At 40.4% G+C, this 20,448-nt stretch overlaps 1 protein-coding gene across 2 annotated transcripts in view; it reads left to right on the top strand.

The window, feature by feature from the left end:
• NSUN2 (NOP2/Sun RNA methyltransferase 2) overlaps positions 1-20,448 on the top strand; it is a 1,231,765-nt gene that overhangs the window by 1,108,089 nt on the left and 103,228 nt on the right. For both annotated transcript variants that reach the window (XM_044065403.1, XM_044065402.1), the window contains exon 18: positions 16,649-16,688. In XM_044065403.1, the coding sequence (XP_043921338.1) occupies positions 16,649-16,688 (40 nt within the window). The remainder of the gene's footprint in view (positions 1-16,648; positions 16,689-20,448) is intronic.

The following is a 20,448-nucleotide window of genomic DNA, read 5'->3' as shown; positions in this document are numbered from 1 at the left end:
TTGAGTCTGCATGAACTGCCCCTGACAAAACCAAACTGGGTTGGGTCCAGTGTCTGGAGGTTTACTATATCTCTTCTGATCATCTCCATGATAATTCTTTCCATGGCTTTACATATAAGACTAGTGAGGCTTATGGTTCTGTAGATGGCCCATCTTTGTGCAGAATGATGACTGTTGCCTTTCTCCATTCATGAGGAGTGAAGCCTGTTTGGAGGTACAGTTAAATAGTAATTCCAGAGGCCCTGATAGGTCATGTTTCATGCTATTTAGAAGTCACCCTGAGATATTGTCTGGGCCCATTGATGCAGTGTTCATGGTCTTAGAGAGAGCATTAAGGACCTGTTCTCTAGTAATAGTAGGGGGGAGTTTTATTTGAGGATATTTCCTGAGGGAAGGTTGATGGAGAGAGAGAGGAGTTAAGTTGGAGCTGAATTTATCAGCCAGGAAGTTTGCTATATATTCTGGCTCAGTATAGATAGCTCCATTTACAATGAGCTCTACACACAATTGGCTATTGCCTTTGAGGTGGATTCCACAGTAGGAGTTGTTAGTTGAAAGGTCACATTGTGTGTATTCTCCAAACCTGGCTTTGAGAAAGCAACCTAGCCTTTAATTGTAAAGATGCAATCTTACCAATTTCAGTACTAAACTATGATTATGAAGTGCTCGTGTCTATAATGGCTAAAATAATCAGAGTAATGCCAAAATTTATAGATATGTATCAGTGTGGTTTTGTGGAGGGGAAGCAAACATTTGCCAATATTAACAGAACACTGATGATTCAGAGGGAAGCATAATGTGAGAGGATACCATTGTTGTTGTTGGGTCTTGATGCAGATAAAGCATTTGACAGAGTAAGCTAAGACTTTATGAGCAGGGTAGTGGAAGCATTTCATTTTCTGAAAAAATATCTAAGGTTGATTAGGAGGATATAAGAGGGATTGGAGATGAAAGTTAAAGTGGGTAGTGTTCTCTCTGATAATTTCTACTTGAGCAGAGGAACCAGCAAGGGATATCCTCTTTCTCTTTTGTTGTTTGCATTATATTTAGAACCAATGGCAAAGAAAATAAGGGACTCAGAAATTCAAGAATATAATTGGTATGGTAATCAAGAAAAGCTGACTGTATTTGCAGATGATGATATTTTACACCTGACAAAACCAGAAAGAGACATTACAGTGTTGTGGAACATTTTGAGACCGTTTAAAATCAATACAAAATTAATGAAGCTAAACAAAGGCAATAGCAGTAAATTATGTACCCACACACAAATTGGTTCAGCAATGTCAGTATTTATGGGGACAGGATAAAATTAAATATTTAGGAGCATGGATTAAAATGATTCTGGTGTGGCAGCTAAAGATATGTGAGAAGAGACTAAACAAAAGATATTCCAAAAATGAGAAAATGGAAGCTTTGTTATTTGGATACGAAGATGCAAGCAGTCAAAGGGGGTCCTTTTAGTCTTATACACAGGTCAGACATATTTTTATAATTCAGAGGAGAAGTTGTAGATAGCAATTGAAGAGCTTAAGGTCTTCATCTGGGAGGGGAAGTTGGCAAGCGTCAAGTAGCATAACATAATTCTTCCAGCAGAACAGGGCAGATTGGGGTTACCCAATATGAAGAGGTATTCCAAAGCTACACAGTTAAGGCTCCTGTACTTATCAGAAGCAGAAAACTATAATTCAGAGTGGAAAGGGAAGATGTTGAAACGGGGGGAAGCTCAAGAATCAAGGAGAGACTGGGATTTGGGATGCAGGCCTTTAAGGAGAATAACAATAATCATATAGAATATTATATCCATAAAGTAGCAGAAAATATTTAAAGAACTAAGCCAACACGTGAATAGAGAAAGGCGATTTTGCTGATAGAGATGACTGCAATTAGGGTTACAGACAATAGGCAAGAAGGTGCTGGAACTTATTGGAGAAAACTGGTAAAGGAACCAAGGTGTTAGTAGCAAATAACTAGAGAGAGCTGGTAATAGAATGGAAAGAGGCCAAGAATTTATTTGGACTGCAGGTTAGAGATTGCCTTCCCTATCAAGGATTGATATTAGAGTATAGGCAAAGACAAAGAAATAAGGGGGTCCTAAATTAAAGAGCAGCACTGGTAGAGTTTTTAGTATAATCTAGAACAGAAGCTGCCATTGAAAAAGGAGTAATTAGTAGAACATATAAAATATTGCATGATAACTATAAGAATCAATCAGAGGAGATTAGAAAGGATTGAGAATTGAGATTGGATAAGCAATTCACAAAGAAACAATGGGAAGATATATGTACGTCTCCTAAATATGCTGCAAAATCTAGAAGATTTAGGATTTTTGCTTGGAAATGTTTACATAGATATTTTTATACCCCAAGTAGACTCCAGAAAATGTTTCCTCAGGTAGACAGCATTTGTTGGAGATGCGATAGGGAAGAAATAGGTACTTGGGAACATATTTTCTGGGAGTGCAGTCAGTTGGTGAACTTTAAGGATTCCCTCTGGGATGCATTGTCAGAGACTCTGGGTGGGCCGATTGGTGTGACAAGGAAGATGATTTTTCTGAACTGTGATACAGAATCAGAATTAGCTAGACATGGTAAGGCCTTGCTGTGTCTAATTGTGGTGGCTGCCAAAAATCAGTTACTAGACAATGGAAATCAAAATCTAAAACGGCTACATTAGAAACAGGGAATATAGTAACAGAGAAAACAACTGGAATTGAGATTATTAGAAAAAGGTAAAAGCATACTACATAGAAAAAAAATGGGAATTGTGGGAACAATACATACAGGGGAGGAAAGAGGTTTAAAAAAGCCAGGACTTAAAGGAGCTGTGTTTGACTTGAAATGATTGGGTAGATTGTAAGTGATGGATAACATCTGCAACTGGGAGTATGTTAGTATGGTTTGTGATGTACCTGGGGACCCAGGTTGACAGTGGCCTTTCTTTTGACACTCACATTGCTAAAGTGGTTAGAAAGACCTTCTACATTGCCCACCTGATCATGAAGGGATTCACATCCAGATCTAGTGAGGTCATTGTTCCCCTGTACTCTTCACTTATCAGACCAATGATCGAGTACAATGCCCCATTCGGGATGTATCTCACCCGACATCTGCAGCAATTGGAGAGACCCCAAAAGTTCCTCACCAAAAGGATAAAGGGACTCCAAAATCTGTCATATGCTGCCAGATTGAAGAAACTCCAGCTCTATTCAGTCGCATACCGTCTGCTCAGAGGTGACATGTGCCTGACATACAAGGCCATGTCCAACCCGAATTAATGGACATGCTCCACCTCAAAAAATCCAAATCCACCAAAACCACTAGAGCAAGCGACTTAAACCTTAGCACGGATATAAATAGGACGTGCTGGAGGGATAGATTTATCACTCAGAGACTCCCTATGCTGTGGAATAAAATCCCGGTCCATGTGAGGCAGAGCACCTCGCTGACTCTGTTCAAGAGAAATCTAGACCTGTGGATGGGAGATCGTAGGTTTACCCCGGGAATCATCTCTGGGTCACTGCTGGACAGAGGCACAACAAACTAATGGGCACAGTATTTTTTCATATAAGGGGTGGCGTAAGCCACAATAATTTGGGCTAGGCTTATAAATGCCTTAGGGCAGATAGCCTAGTATAAACCTATGAACCTATGAACCTATGAACCTATGTAAAATGCTTGCAAGTAGGATTTTGTTGGTGTGGTTCGTTTTCATGTATATCAATGTATGATTGTTTATGTTGTAATTGATGGTTTAATAAAGACATTTCGTGTTTAAAAAGGGGGAGCAGGAATTGGATAATTTATGTAATGTTGCTTAGATTATATGATGTATAGTAGTATATGTGAGATATGATGTTTGTTAATGTTAATTTCATACAATTTGATTACGTATGTATAAATGTGGGTCTATATGACTTGGTCGACAGTTCATATGATCGACTGTTTATTTGGTCGACAGTTCATTTGATCGACCAGCATTTGCCCCCTTCCCCAATGTTGGTTGACCCTGGAGTTGATATATATAGTTAGGGGGGGTGTGGTGGCACAGCCCCCCACATTGGGGGGTGTGGGCGGGCAAAGCCCCCCACCTAAAATGCTTGTCGATCAAATGAACTGTCGACCAAATAAACAGTCGATCATATGAACTGTCGACCAAGTCATATAGACCCATAAATGTATATGTGTCTGTCACAAGTGATAATTCATTAAAGGTGTTTAAAAAAAATCCTGTGCTACCACATCAATGGTACCAGATGGCAAGATAGATACCAAACCCTTTCTTCATTTCTGGAACAGGCTGCCCTTACCTGTCAAGCAGAGTACTATCGTAGCAACCTTTAAAACGAGTCTGGATGACTGATCTCAAATTTTCCCCAGAGATAGGTGGAGAAAGTCTGCTTTATGATGGGCATTGTTACTCTCCCACCAGTTCTGTGGCTGGGATTCTGCAATGTATCCTTAGCTATAACCATAGTAAGAACCCATGGACCTAATCTTCACACAAATATAAGATTATTTAAACAATGAAATATAAGGAAGATGTACTTAGCAGTTGAAATACATGTATATGGATTGCACCACAGGGGTTAATCCCATTAATTATCTTTTTACAAAAGGTTTTGACCTACTTGTTCTCTCATTTTTATATTCATCCATTAAAATGTAATTTTACAACTTCTATTTCTGTTACAGGCTAGTCTTCTGTATAAGAAAATCTATTTCTTAAGCTTTTTCAAAGTTGCCCTGAATTTTCATCCCAAGAAGACTGCTTTCTCAGACCTGAGTTTTGGATTGGGAAAGATAAACTTGACTTCCTTTTGAACCAACAGATAAAGCAAATATAGAAATTCTTTATTGGAATCTGTTTTCAAATCATAGCTTATTCAGAGAGGATTTCAGGATTAGTCTCTCAAATGTAGAGCGCATTTGTACTTTTTTGTTCGTTTGAAGATGTCACTGAATGACGAGCAGTACCAGCTTCATAATTTACTGTTTATGTTAACAGTTTACAGTCCTTTCAATACATTTGTCTTTTGTAACACAGGCTGTTTTTCTTTCATTCAGTCTATTCAAATACCAGTTTTTATCCATACTACCAGAATGAACAGGATATATATGTTGGATGTTGTGTATGCAACTTAGATACTTTGTACTATAAGGACAAGCATTCATAAAAACAGATCAGCTTAATCTGCACTTGAAAAAGGTGAAAGGACCAACCTGTTAAGAATGTCTGTCAAACTGGCCGACAAATTTATGATCCGCGTAAAAATGTTTTGCAAGACATTTTTTGAGCATATTCCATTAGAGCAGTATAAGCAGCAGTGTCAGCAAGTACTTCAGAACTGCTTCTGCAAAAGATATTCTAGAAGCTGCTACATTGACTGCTGTCTACTTCTTAACAAGAAGTGTTACAGTGTAGAGGCAGAACAGTTTTTGGCTTTGATTGTGGTACAAAAATAACTTGGGTTCCTACTTCCCAGAGGTTAGTGCTTAAGAATCTACCCAGATGTTATTTATTGTTATAGTGACCTACCCCAAAGAGGGTAGTATAGTTGTATAAGACACTTGTTATAACAGTAGATTTTTGAGGAGAGATTCATGCATCAGTTTCATTTCATCTTGCTGCGGGAGCTGTAGAGAATTAAATGGTAATAGTTTCATATTTAAAGCTTTATCAGTGTATTGTTGGACTGATGACACCTGGCTTTACTAGACAGTGGAAAGTAGCACCAGTCACATTTCCGGTGAGGTCATTACTGGTTTGAAGAGCAGTAAAACAGAAGGTGGCAACTATACAGCAATGTTTGGGCTTTTGCCAAATAGTGTCCTTCTGAATGTAAATATTCTTGGTTTTTAGTGTGTAACTATAACTGTTCCTGTGGATAAAAAGTATTTTCTTGGATCTTATAATGTAAACATGTTACAAGACAGACATGATTCTTAATGTATTAGCCAGAAAGCATTCAGCTGGAATATAGCTAAACACTAGTAATTCAGTTATGTTGTCTCTAAAATGAGGTCTCTAGCCCCGGCAATCAGAAATAAGTCTACTTATAAACACAAGAGGAATCCTTTCCTAGGGTTCTAGGAGGCTTTTTACAAGCATAAAACTGGTGACATGGAAGATTTTGAGGAGCCTGTAAAAATGCAGAAGATAATGTGTGACACTGCCCTAAAGCAGGCCAGTAGTTGTATCAGAGGCAACTCAGCAGTAACATGAGCGATGGTACTGCACTTTTTTTCTGAAGAACCGTTACCTTAATTTTTTTCCATCACTGTAAATAAAACTGTACTGATTTTTACAAACTTTGCACTCGTGTTGCTTGTATGTAAAAAGAAAAAAGTTATATATATTATTTATTTTTATATTTGTGTGTGTCTGTGTGTGTGTGTGTGTGTGTGTATATATATATATATATATATATATATATATATATATATATATATATATATATATTTATGCCTCACCTGCATAAGTATGAGAACAACAGTGGAACTGCTGAAAAAATAGTCTGTAGTCAGACAAAAGGATAGCAGAAGGTGAACAAGCCCAAATGTGATTTACTGTTTTAGTGGTCAATTATCGATGATCATCCTATAGTTTGTTCACTGCTGCCATAGGGACATCTGCTACAGAAGGCTTGGCAGTTGGCTTGACTTCCTGAGTTTTGCAGTCTTCACTGTCCAGGATAAGAGAACACCCTTCCCATGTGGATGGTTGGTGACATAAGAGGGATTTCACTTCACTTGAGATTGAATAAATTTTTGTGAGTATTGTCAGTCTCTTGGTTAGACCTGGTTTCCAGAGTTGACAAGCACGTTCCCCAAAGGAGAAGATCTCTTATTTAGCTTTTGTATATAAGTTGCTTGCTTGGTAGCAGTAGATTTAGGGTGTCTGAGCTAGATGTCTGATATTGAGAAAGTAAATAATTGTATTGTGTGTAGGTAACATCTGACATAAACTTCCTTAACTCGTGTGCCTTTTGCTTGGTATCTAAGCATGACTTTTCAGATTGTCCCTACTTTGCACGGTTTAATCAGAAGGCAGTTAAGTAGAAGGTAGTCTCTTGGGGACTACCTTAAATAGACATTGTTGAGTGCCTTGTCCAAGACTGACGTAGATTTGGCCAAACCCATGGGGCTGCCATGCTGAAAAAAAAAAAAGAGGAAACAGTTGGATAAATGCTCTGAAGAGGAAGAATACCTGGAGTCGGACAACTTTCCATTAGGTAGGCTTGAGAGGGATGGGTCCAACAAGATACTTTTTCAGTGCTTGATTCTGGTATGTATTTGAACTGAGGTGCATGGTGTTGTCCCCGTCTCAAGAACTCAGTTTCCTCTGATGGTCTGGCCTTCCTGGCTGTGAATACCTCAATCAGTCTGATCCACAGGTCTGTCCTTGGGCCTGTTGTTCTTACACCCATACTATTGTATCTGAGGATGAAGATGATGTCCTTTCAGTGTTTGTACACAACCATGTCAGCAGTTCCAGGACTGAGGTCTTTCATGTCCTCCTGCATCTCTAAGCCTCTAAGGTGATCTCTGCACCCCATTCTAGTGCCAGATAATCCCTTCAAATTCAGCCTCAGGCTTGCCACAGCATGTGCTCGGTTGGTCCTTATCTTACCTCATATCTCAGGACCTCATTAGGCTGATCCAAAATGTTTGTCTTGAAGACCTCACAGCTTTCCTGTGAGAAGTCATCAGTATCAAGGTTCCCTTCTGAAAAGAGGAAAAGAGACTAGTTTGTAAATGCAAAACAGAGACTTTTTTGTTATATTTCTGTAATATGGTTTTGTAGCAGTTTGAAAAGCCCTCTAAAAACTGTAGTCCTAGCAAATAAACTTTATCAACTACTTTAAAAAAAAAAAAAAAAAAAAAAAAACACTCCCAAGGCAAATTTTTTTCCCCAAGAGAAATACTGCTGTTTTCTGACATACCTTATTGGTCAGTGCTGTTGGTTGTTTAGGCTGCCATGTACTAATGTGCTGCTGTGTAATACAGCTGTATGTAGCTCACTTGTAAGTAACATTACATGGTTACAGATATGACGTGTAATACCAGCTTCATAGTTTAAAGTTTGTGTTAACAGTTCACAGCCCTTTTAATACAGTAGTATGTCTTATATTAAGATGCTTAAGAGGATATTGGGTCTGTCTTTCTGGGCTTTACTTTGTGTTATTGGAAACTTTGGGAGGAAAACTGTTGAGTTCTGTTTGTACAGTCAAAAGATATGTGGTATAATGACATGTGCTGCTGTGTAATACAGCTGTATGTAGCTCACTTATAAGTAACATTACATGGTTACAGATATGACGTGTAATACCAGCTTCATAGTTTAAAGTTGAAACAAAAATGGAAAAAAACTAAGGGTAATGCTGCTCAACGCCAGAAGTCTAAATCTCAAGATGCAGGCACTTGATGCACTCCTCAGCATGGAGAACATCGACATCTGTGCAGTAACTGAAACCTGGTTCAAGGCTCCTGAGAGCACCCCAGCGCTACCAGGCTATACCTCGTATCATGCTTTTCGGCCCGAAAACCCGGGCCGAACCACAAAGGGAGGGGGAGTGTCCATATTCATAAAGGACACCCACACCTCCAGGTTAGTAGCAACACATGAAGCATCAGAGACCATACAGGTGCAACTAACCATAGGCAAAACTGCTATACAACTGGTAGCATGTTACAGACCACCCTCCCAATCTCAAGAACCCCACTCAGCCTTCCTGAAGACATTGGAGGATATGAATGTATCACAAAATACCATCGTACTGGGAGACTTCAACTACCCAAACATAGATTGGGTACATTATTCTAGCCCTAATACCCTAGCCCAAAGGTTCCTGGAATTCATAAATTCAAATGCACTGGAACAACTAGTCACCTCTCCCACTAGGGGAGATAATATACTAGACCTGATCATCACAAACATGGGGACAAAATGCTCCACACCGAAGTATACCCCTCACTAGTGAGATCTGACCACAAACTAATCACCCTGGATATACATATCCCACCTCCACCCCAGCACAAAAGACCACAGTGAAAAACTTCTCAAAAGCAGACTTCACTCTTCTTAAGACTGAGATGGTATCCTTTAAGCCCACTGTGCCAGTGGATACCACATCCCACAATGCGAATCCTTCACAAATGCTTTCTATGGACATCTCCAAGAATGCATGGATCATGCAATCCCAAACAAATCTAAGTCCCTCTCCACCAAATGTAAGCGTCCTGTCTGGTGGACCTCAGCCATAAACAAATTGTATAACAAAAGAAGGAAGCTACTGCACGTCAGAGCGAAATCCCATGAAGGGAAGACATCTCTGATCAACATTAGCAGAAAACTACGTTCTCTCATAAAAACATCCAAGGCAAACTTTGAGAGAAAAATCGCTAAGAACACTAAAGATAACCACAAAGCCTTCTTCAGCTATGTTAAAAACCTGGGCGGAAACCCTCAGATATGCTCAGAGTTGGATCACAACAACAAAAAAATACACTGAACCCACAGATATTGCTAACATTCTGGCTGACAGGTTCAGTGCAAGTTTCTCGCCTCCTTCACCCCCAAAAGAAGAAATACTTATACCAGCTGAATGTAATCTCTCTGTCATCTCAGATGTCCAAGTCAGAACCGCCCTAAACAAAGCTAAAAACACAGCATCAATGGGACCTGACGGTATCCCGGGGTGCGTGTTACGTGAACTCCAAGAGGAGTTAAACCCACACATAAAAATGCTATTTAACCTTAGCCTTACTTCGGGATATGTACCTGAACACTGGCGTACAGCAACAGTGGTCCCACTCCACAAGGGGGGTGCCTCTACAGACCCTGGAAACTACCGCCCCATAAGCTTGACTAGCCTGGTCTGCAAAGCCATGGAAAGAATCATTATGGAACTCATAAACGGAGACATAGGGGACCTACAGACGCTTGACCCCACCCAGTTCGGCTTTGTAAAGGGCAGATCCTGCCTTTTAAACCTGGTTGACTTTTTTGAAACAGTCACTAGAGCCATTGATGAGGGCAAAGCAGTCCATACAGCATACCTGGACTTGGCTAAGGCCTTCGACACAATACCCCATTCAGGCATCATAGATAAGCTAAACAACTTAAAAGTGAACCCTTATGTCACTAGATGGGTTGCAAACTGGCTAAAGGACAGAACCCATAAAGTTAAAATCGCTGGAGCAATGTCAGACTCAAAGCCAGTCACAAGTGGTGTCCCACAGGGATCTGTCCTGGGACCCCTCTTGTTCGGCATTTATTTCTCAGATGTTAAAGCAAACATGGGAGGGCTGTGGCTGACAAAGTTCGCAGATGACTGCAAACTAGGCGCCATAGTCGATACACCAGCAGATACACACATCCTACAAAAAGGCCTCACTGAAACGGACAACTGGTGCCGTAGTCACGGCCTTAAACTAAATGCCAAAAAATGTATAGTCATCCCTTTTGGAAAAAACAAAGTACCCACAAATTATCACATAGACAGCAACCCACTGAGTACGGAAAAAGTAATCCGAGACCTAGGGACCCAAGTAGACAGCGACCTCTCATTTGACACCCACGTTGCCAAAGTGGTTAGAAAAACATTCTACCTTGCACACCTCATCATGAAGGGTTTCACATTCAGATCCAAGGATGTCATTGTACCCCTATATTCCTCCCTCATCAGACCCATGATTGAGTACAACGCCCCATTTGGTATGTACCTCACCCGGCACTTGCAACAGCTGGAGAGACCACAAAAGTACCTCACCAAAAGGATCAAGGGTCTCCAGCATATGTCTTATTCTGCCAGACTAAAGAAACTTCAGCTCTATTCAGTAGCATACCGCCTGCTCAGAGGTGATCTCTGCCTGACGTACAAGGCCATGTCCAATCAGGATCTGATGGACATGCTCCACCTCAAAAAATCCAAATCCATCAGGACCACGAGAGCTAAAGACTTAAACCTTGGCACAAGTATGAATAGGACATGCTGGAGGGATAAATTCATAACCCAGAGGCTTCCCATGCTTTGGAACAGGATCCCAGTTCATATTAGGCAGAACCCCTCACTGACTCTCTTCAAGAGAAATCTTGATGAGTGGATGGGAGATGGTAAGTTTACCCCAGGGGTCACATCTGTGTCACTGCTAGACAGGGGCAGAGTAAACTAATTCTGTTATATAAGGGGACCTTCACTGTGTCACTACTAGACAGAGGCAGAGTATTCTAGATTTATTCTGTACATTTTTGTACCATTTCATGGGGTGGCAAAAGCCACATCACTATGGCTAGGCTTACAAATGCCCCAGGGCAGATAGCCTAGTACTATACTATGAAACTATGAAACATAAAAATCTGATCATTGCAACAAACAATTACATATACAGTAAGTGTCGTAATGGTAGTTGTGTACAAAGTAAAACCAGAAGCAATGATCATACCATAAAGTATAACATTAACATTTTAACACTGACAAAGTAAGTCCAGCAGTGTGTCTTTGTGGAAGGAAAACATAATTAGTATCTCCTAAAAGAAATCCGTTAAGGGACTGAGCTATTGATGTCCTGTCACAGTACAGAAGGAGTAAACAAAAATAAGGAATATCTTAGGTGATAGAATTCATGATGTTCAGGACATGGATCACTACTGCAGTAGTCAAAGATAATTGGGTCTTACCCCCTGCACCAGTCCACTTCCTAGAGCTTTGGTCACTCTCTCGGCTCCCCAACTGTCAGTTGCACACAAGGTGCTCCATACAAAAGTCAGTTGGAGCAGCAAAACACACTTCACTTTGGCAGCAACAAAAGCTCTGAACACTTCTGCAGATCCCATGATTCTGTCATTTGGCTGTCAATCCCTCAAGAGCTAGGCAGATAAGTCCACGTTGGGGAAACTTTCATACTTTATTTGAATTTTATGACTAAAACCTGTTTTTCTTGCCATGAAAAATAGTTGTGCTAAGAAATGGAGTGACTGGTACTGTCATTTTATCATGAAGGGAACTGTTGTGTTGGTGCCTTTGTAAACTTTTTTATGAGGAAAAATTTAATGTTTGACTAAACATGTTTGACTAAAAATGTATTCATTTATTGAAAATGAATGTGTTTGAAAGAGGATATTGTGCTTGTAGAGGACTTTCAGTGGTTTACTTATCTCAGAGCCACTTGTTCTCTGCCATTCACTTTACTGACTTGTCAAAGCTCCATGAACCACATTTCAGACCTCCTTTCTCAGCTTATTGATGGAGCAGCAGTCAGTCTCTCTGAATGTACCTTCCCCAGTACACACAGAGAACATTTAAGGAATTGTTAAGGTTCAGACCATCTCCTAGTTTACCTGTGCTGCTTTTGGTGACTCGACTGTGGAGGTTTGTTCCTCAGATAACCCATCTTTCTCTCCCACGGTTTTTGGGTAGCCTTCTAAACCACCAAAGACTATGGGACAGCCATGTCTTCTGTGGTTGAAGGCTGCCTTTGCTGTTGTCTGGGTCCAGGGAAGGAACCATCTTATGGGACTTCACTTGGCTAGGATAGGGTTGTGGGTGCTGGGTTCAGTGTTTCTCAGGATCAGGCTTTTTGCAGTGTGCTTAGTAAAAAAAAAAAAAAAAAACTTCCAATCTCCTGGTTTTATGTCCATGGACATCATAGATTTACTCAGATCCACTAAATTAGTTTATTTATTTGACATTTGTTGACCCGGTTAGTCTGACTGAGCTACAGCCCTTTTTCAGTGGAGGCCCAGAGAGAAAAGCTCCACAGTCACAAGAAATACAAGTAAAAAATACAGAATTACAAGTTATACAGAAAAAAAAAACATGATTACTGCTTTTTTTGCCTTCAGAGTGTTCAGGCAAAAAAAAGAAGAAGAAAAGAAGTTCCTTGTCATTGTGACAGAATTTTTCATTCAGAAGTGTTAACATTGCAGGGGAAAGGAGTGCACTTCAGGAATTTCTTCTCTGTCTAAACATTCCGATTCTGAGGAAGGTATAGCTTTACACATCCCTGCTGAAGAAATTTCTTTCACTGACATTTTATTTAGTACGAAGTAGGTGTTTCAGTGAAACCCCATTGAGATCCGTTATGGCACAGAAAATATATTATGATTTGCTATAGATGCCTAAAATTGCTCCTATTCCTCTTGTATTGCTGGCTTTAGAGAATGTTTTTCTCCCTGCATCCAGTCTTGTGGTGATCAGCCTTCTGCTCCTAAGAGGCCTGACAGGATATACAATGTGCCCCAGCCACACATGCTTTCTTTCTAAATCTGCTGCAACTAAACAGGTTACTACTACTAACTTCATTCCTTCTGACAATGATGAGAAAGCAGTAGATAAGTTGGGGAATAAAGGTATTCTTCTAGTACTTCAGCTTTCAAGATTTCTAAATGGCCAAGCTCATATATTGGTTTAAAAAAACTTTTTACTGTATTTTAAAACAGAAATATAAGTTTTTGATTAATCCGTTTGAGAAAATACAGACATTGATGGTTAATCTCCTTTCTTCCAAGGTAAAGAACTTATTAAAAGCTTCAGTGATTGCTCTTTCTCCGGTGACTAAGCATATTTTAAAATGTGCTCATGATGCTACTGACTTGTCCTCCAGAGCTGCTGTTTCTGTATTTGGTTTGAGGAGACTTGCTTGTCTTTGTTCTCAAAAGCTTCCTGATGATGATACGTGTAAGATTTTAAATTCTCTCAGAGACTCTGGTCCTTCTGCAGTAGCTGGAGTGCTTAAGAAGTGTAATGAAAGGGGATGGTGATTTAAGGAGTGACTTGGAATTTTCGACTCTTCTTTTTCAGACCAAACAGTAGTTTTCCCTTCTCTTCAGCCACCTCTTCCAATAAACAAGGAACCAGTGATCAGATTTTAAAAAACAATGGAAAGGAGATGAAAAAAGAAAGGAAAAGCCTCCAAAAATCCCAGTCCTTCCAGCCACCATGACTATCAGCCTGTTCAGGCTCCCCCTCCCTTCAACTTGTGTCAAATTGTTGGCAAATCATTAAGGACTAAAGTCAGAAAATAATGTCAGACATTTGAGTTAGACTTCATAACCTTTAGAAAATTCATACTAATGCAAAACATGTCATTCTATCAACTTTTAGTTTGTAAGAGCAATATTTCAACTGTGTCCCTATTTTTGAGACTTTGTCCCCCCATTATTTATGGCTTCGTCCAGATTTCTTGCTCTTAGAAGTTGAGAGGTATTGGGCAGGAATGTTCCTATATACCTTTCCAGTAATTACCAGTGGTTTTCTAAAGATCTAGAAGGATTGTCTAAAAATTGTGCTGGTGACTTCCTTCTCATAAAGGCAGCAGTGGTTCTCCATTCTTTTCAATTTGGCCAAAGGTATTTATCATAAGCTTCCCCACAGACTGGATTTTCTCACACAAAGCATTAGGAGTTTGATGCTCCAAAATCTGGAAACTCTTCAACTAGCTACCTGGGTAATAGAAAAAAAGTTGCCTAAAAGGTATCAAAATTCTAAGCTCATGCAGCAGATGCTAAAGGAGGCAAGAGAGCCTGCTACTGAAAAGTGATGTGTGTGCAGGTGGAAAAGGTTTTCTTGTTGATACCCCTCAAAAAAAAAAAAAAAAAAAAAAAAGAGACTCTCTTTAGGGCCTGATGCCTCTGTTTCATGATTATTTGTTTGAGTTCCTGCTCAGTGGTGTGCCATAGTCTTCTATCAAGGTACATTTGTCAGTCATTTTTGCTTGTCTGCCTTAGAATGCCCCCTAACAGTGCTCAAGTTAAATTTTGGAAAAGGGTCTTGCATACTTGCCTACCCTAGTAAGTATGCGGCTGCTCTTTGAGATCTCAGTTTTGTGCTTGAGAAGCTTACTCTGTCTTCTTATTATGGAACACAGCTTTACTTATTGCTCTGACATCTAGGGGTTACAGTTGACTTTGTTAACACATTTTTTGACACAAGTGAGCAACTGTAAGATGTGTGTGGAAGACCATTTGTGTGAACTCCCACCTGGTCAAGTTCTGGTTGGTTGATAAAGGTAATGTGTGTGTGTGTGTGTGTGTGTGTGTGTGTGTGTGTGTGTGTCCACAACTGTCTTGTATACTGAATTTGTAAGGTAAAAACTGCATGTTAGGGCTAGCATGCGTTACTGTGGTGGAGTAGTTGGGGGGAGTGAAACCTTTTGTGTTGCCAGGGTGTGCTTGTTTTTCACCCTTTTGCATGCAGCTATAGATAACTTTGTTTCCTAGCACAAATATTCATGGCTGTTGCCTCCTTTCTAGGCAAAATATCTTCTTAAGTATTTTTGCACTCAAGCTTCCTTTTATGGTGAGCTCCTCATGCTCTCCTGGTAGTTGGAGCAAGTTGAATGATGCTCAAAGCTCTGGGAACCTGGCTGCTGCAGGGATTAAGACTGAAATAGCTTAGGTTACTACAATGGTGATCCATTAGAACATCTGTTATATTACTTGCACAGCTGTGTTTTCTAGAAAATGCATATTCCAGCTCATCTGATAATTAAGACAGTAAAAAGAGAAGGAAAACCTAGGGAGTAAGACATACAAGTTGGATTGAGAAGTATGGTATTTATTTAATTTGTTAATCGAATGTGTCTCTAGACCCAGGGCCCCTTTGCAGACGCAACCCATGATGAAATACCAGTAAGGTGCAGTACTCTAAAAATGACCAGAACCTAATAATCATGTTGAGTTCATAACAAAATTCAAAAACATTCAGTTAGCAATGTCCACTATGAGTAATCACTTCTGTTTTAATTGGCATGTGATTATCTTAACCTAGAAGCATCTAAAGCCTTGGGAGGTCACTAGTCAAATCAGTAACATTCCCAGGTTTGCAAAACATAAAATCTTATTTTTTCCATATCGGAAGCCCCCACAGCAACTCTGAAGTCGGGATAAGCCCCCACAGGTCAGAGTTACCAGTAACAGCTCTGAGACTGCAGACTCGGAGAAGAAGGAAAAAGTGGGAAAAATGCAGTGCTCACTTTCTCACTAGCCTGAAAGTCTGGCTATCGTGGCAGGGTGTCAGCAGTTTTTTAGGCACAATATTCTGAGTATCAGTCAACTGTCCATCAAAACACAGTCAGTGTACTAACAATTGACAGTCTTCACTCTGAAGATTAGCAGACAGCAGTAGTGCAAAGGGGCACTTTTAGAAATACATGGAGAAAGTATGCAGAAAAATAGGTGAATTTTATTAAGTTCCTTGTATTCGTACTGTGTAGTTCTTAAATGAAAGTTCATTAAAACTTGTGATTTTTTATCAACAAATAGTTATGAGGGTGGGAGACTAGCAAAATGGTTAAGTTATTTACCTTGCAGACACATGGGGTAATTGGGTAGGACTGAAATGGCCCACAAGGGCAGTTAGCCTAGTACTAATCTGTAAACCTATGAACCTGTAAAGCATGCAAAATGCTATGTCACATAGTGATTCAGAGTTGTGCTGCCCTGTTCTTGTATGTATATTGAACTTACAGTGATACATGAAATTACTTATTTTTTTTAGTATAGCTACACTATAAAGAAGTGTGTCCGTTTTTTTTAAGTTTATTCATTGTTGAGTTTCATATTAACTTCTGTCCTGCAGTTCAAAATAAAGGTATGACTTCTGAGTGGTAGTTTTTAAAAAAAACACATTTTGTTTCCTTTTCAGGTATGGGAAGTGTTGTGTTGCGGTATGAACCAGATGTCATGTAAGTATTGAAGTTGCAGAAAATGCAAATTAAAAATACACATGCAATATAACTTGTGTTAAAATGGATTGTTTTATTTTTTTTTTTGTAGGAGCCTAATCTGATTTATATTTGTTTACCATCACAAAGCTTAAAAAGTAGGTCAAGGTTTATGCAGGCCAAAGTTACTGAGAGCTTCAGTGATTTGTATGTTGTGTCTTTCGGCTTTTCCCGGTTAGGGGGTCGCCACAGCGGAACTCCGGTCTGCTAATGATTGGCAGTTGATTTTTACGTGCTGAGTTGCCAGCCCTAACCCACAACCTTCAACGAAGGTGCACCCATTCACGCATGTCTCCACGCAGAAGACGCTCTAGCTGAGAGTCGAACCGGTCAGCGTCTTATTCTGAGGCAACAATGCTACCGCAGCACCACCGTGGATTAGCTTCAGTGATTTGTATAATGTTTTACTATTTTTTTATGAATTAGCTTCCAAGTGCGACAGTAGCTGGACATTACACTTGTGCAGTACCCGGAGAAAGTAATGTATTCATAGTTTAGTCTTCTTTGGGAGAGTCTCAGCTAGCATGTTCTTACTTTATTCCACCATTCCTCTGCCAGAAAGCCCTTGTGTAGAAGATATTAAGTGGCTCCTCCAGCTCCCCATTAAGACTTGTGATTGTTGTCACCAGGTTGTGTAAGCAATGGTTAAGTACTGTTTTTTCTCAGGCCTGTTTCTATTTCAGCTCTGGGCCATAAGGCCAAGTTATTTACATGCAAAATGAAGGCTAGGCACCAGGATCTTCATTTATTTCATAAGCAGATTAGAGCTTGGTATTATTGCTTGTCAAATAAATGTAGTGGAACAGGTCATGCCTTCTGTGCCATGTTCAGTATAATGGTGAAGGACTTCCAAGACATTTTTTTTTGCCAAAGTAAGAATGATCAAAAGATTAAAAAAATAGGGTAATTAATCATGTAGCATCTCCCCTAACCCCCATAGTCTGGATTTCAGTACTATCATCTTGGCCCACCAATGTAAAGCCCTTTAAGAATTAATGGAAATGGACGGAAGTATGTCAGCAGTGCACCAGTTTTTAACTTTCTGGGGAAAAAGAGGCAGGCACTTTCTGAGAATTTCCGTCCTTCAAGCAATTTCAAAGAACTCCTGAAAAGTCTGGTTCTGCTTAGGAAACAGCTTATTTTAATTATAAATTGTTCTCCTGTCAAAGGGCACTTCTTGTTGGTGAAAAGGAGGGTAAGTTGCTGCTATCTTCCCAAGAAGTGGTGCTTTTAGCCCCCCTCCATCCCCTTTGCTTTGCATTATATAGTTTGTGAGAGATCCAGCAAGCACACCTGTGGCTTCCTGTCCGTTTCCAGACATTCTGAAGTACCATCTTGCAGGATTTTGGCTAAGCATATATCTCCTAAAGTCACGAGCAGTGTCTGCCATGCTCCCTTCTGTATGGGACTAATCTGGGGAGGGCACGTTCATTGACTGAAAAGTTGAAATAGAGAAGAATGATGTTCATTGTGAGGATTATTTTTGCAGGAATTGTACTTATTACTGGATACTAGTCAAAGCGTGGCATTAATCTTCCAGCCCAAGTTTCAGCAGTCTTTTGTGGTCTTCAGCTGTAGCCATTAGAGAGAGCCAGGCTTTAAAAGAAGAGTGTACCACCTGCTGCATTGATGTTCTTCGTGTTTCACTGTTGCAGTCATTACATTTGGGTAATCTGCTGGCAGGTTGCCCTCAGTCGGCCTGAATATCAAAGTCTTGGGTCCTGCGTTGGTTGCTGTCTCCTCTTCCATGATGTCAGGTTGTCAGGGGTATAAAACATGCAGCCGATGCCATTTTCTTCAGTCTTTCTTGCCGCGCAGTGCCCGAAGCAGGAGCAAGTTTGCAAGTGCCAGTCGGCCGACTCCTGAAATTTTCGCATTCGAGTTTCAGAACCGAAGTCTTCAATTAAAGCTAAGTACCCCGTTGGGGAAACTTTTTCTTGCTCCTTACCGATGTCAGTAAAAACTAATAATTGCATTACTTGTGGGAAGCAAATGCCTCATAAAGATTTTCATTTGTACTGTATTCCTTGCCTAGGCCCAGATCATGACGTGCCTTGCTGTCGGTTTTGTGTTAGATTTAACCAACACATTATTAAGCGTCGGTATATCTTTGCTTCAAAATATTTTGTAAACAGATTTAATTACCCTGAACTGTCATCGGATAGTAATCCGACTACTGGAGTTCTCAAAAAACGCAAAGAAAAGGACAGAGACAGACCGTCGAGGTCCAAACCTGACGACAAAGCTTCTCCTAAGTCAGTCGCTGGTTCGCCTGTACTCAGGTGCTTTCGCAGCCCCTGATACCCGCTACTTTCGAGCCGCAGGCCTCTACCGAGACCCATGTGGTGTCCAGCATGCCGCGAGATTCTCAGAGTATTGTACCCATGGATGTCTCTCCCTCGGATGGGTCCGGAGCCGCTGAGCAGGCACCGGCTTCTAAGGGTGTTTTCAGGCCTCAACATTTCTGTATAAAACCGATGCCAGCTTCAAAGACAAAAGCAACTTCTAAGGCTAAAAAACCAACACATGAGCCACATGCTCAGGCCTCTATGCCTAAAAAACAGATGATCAAAATGGCTGAAGACATAATTACCTTGATCAGGGGTTCCCAACCCCCCCCCCCCCCCCAAGAGGCCTAGGCTAGACACTGATTATAAATCTTCAGATCAGGTTTCTATTTCTTTTGATCAGGAATTTTCTATACCACCCTATGAGGATTCAGATGCAGAGGAATCCATCCCATCTGCATCTCCTCCTGAAGATTATTCTTTTGGAGAAACCTTGCATACTTTAAGGGAACATTTTCATTGGGAGAGTCAGGATTTCTCAGAATCAAAAAAGAGGCTTAGGGATTTCCTTCTTCCTCAGCATAGGCCTTTGGCTATACCTCCTGTATTAGACATTGTTGATGATGTGTTTTCGGAATCAAGCATGGCTCCTGATTCCCTACCCTCCGGCTCCTAGTAAGCCAGACAGATATTACAGGGTTCCTGACCCCCACAAATTTTTATTCAAAAATCCTGCTGCTGACCCTGAAACTATCTCACAGGGTCCCAAAGGTGTAAAGGCCTCAACTGCCAAGAAAACCTACCCCCTCTGATAGAGATTCCAGGGCGCTGGATAGATGGGGAAAGAAGGTTCATACGTCTGTAACCTTGGCAGTTAGGGCCTTAAACTGCCAGTTTCATATGCTTAAATATCAACAGCATGTTATGGAATTATTTAAACAGAAAATGATGTTGATTTCTGAATGTGTGGAAAATAAAGAATTACAGGAATCATTGCATGCAGCAGAACAGGTCGGAAAGCATACTTTGCAATGTGGTTTTGATTCCTTGGAGGCCTCTTGCAGGGCCGCAGTTACTGGAACTGTGATTAGAAGGCATGCCTGGCTCAAGGAGCAAAATCTGCCTGAACATGTTAAAAGCTAAATATGGTTGCACCTTTACAGCATGATGCTCTGTTTGGTAATAAGGCAGAAGAGGTTTTAAAGAAAACGGAAGACAAAGCTGAATCTATGCAAATTGTAAAAGATTTCTTACAAGTGCAGCCACCCAGATTTAGTAGACACTGGCCTACAAAAAATTGGTCCTTTCCTGTGTCCGACAGTGCCTCATGGGGCAAATCTAGGCGCTCAAAAGGCTCTAGATACCAATCACAGGGTTCTTACAGGTCACAACAATGGGATGCCTCTACCTCCAAATCTGGAGGAAACCAAGCA

This window comes from Protopterus annectens, chromosome 3.part0 (genome assembly GCF_019279795.1).
Source record: "Protopterus annectens isolate FY-2018-M chromosome 3.part0, PAN1.0, whole genome shotgun sequence".
NCBI classification, from domain to species: domain Eukaryota; kingdom Metazoa; phylum Chordata; order Ceratodontiformes; family Protopteridae; genus Protopterus; species Protopterus annectens.
The sequence above is the reverse complement of the archived record's forward strand: the minus strand, read 5'-3'. Positions and strand labels throughout refer to the sequence as shown.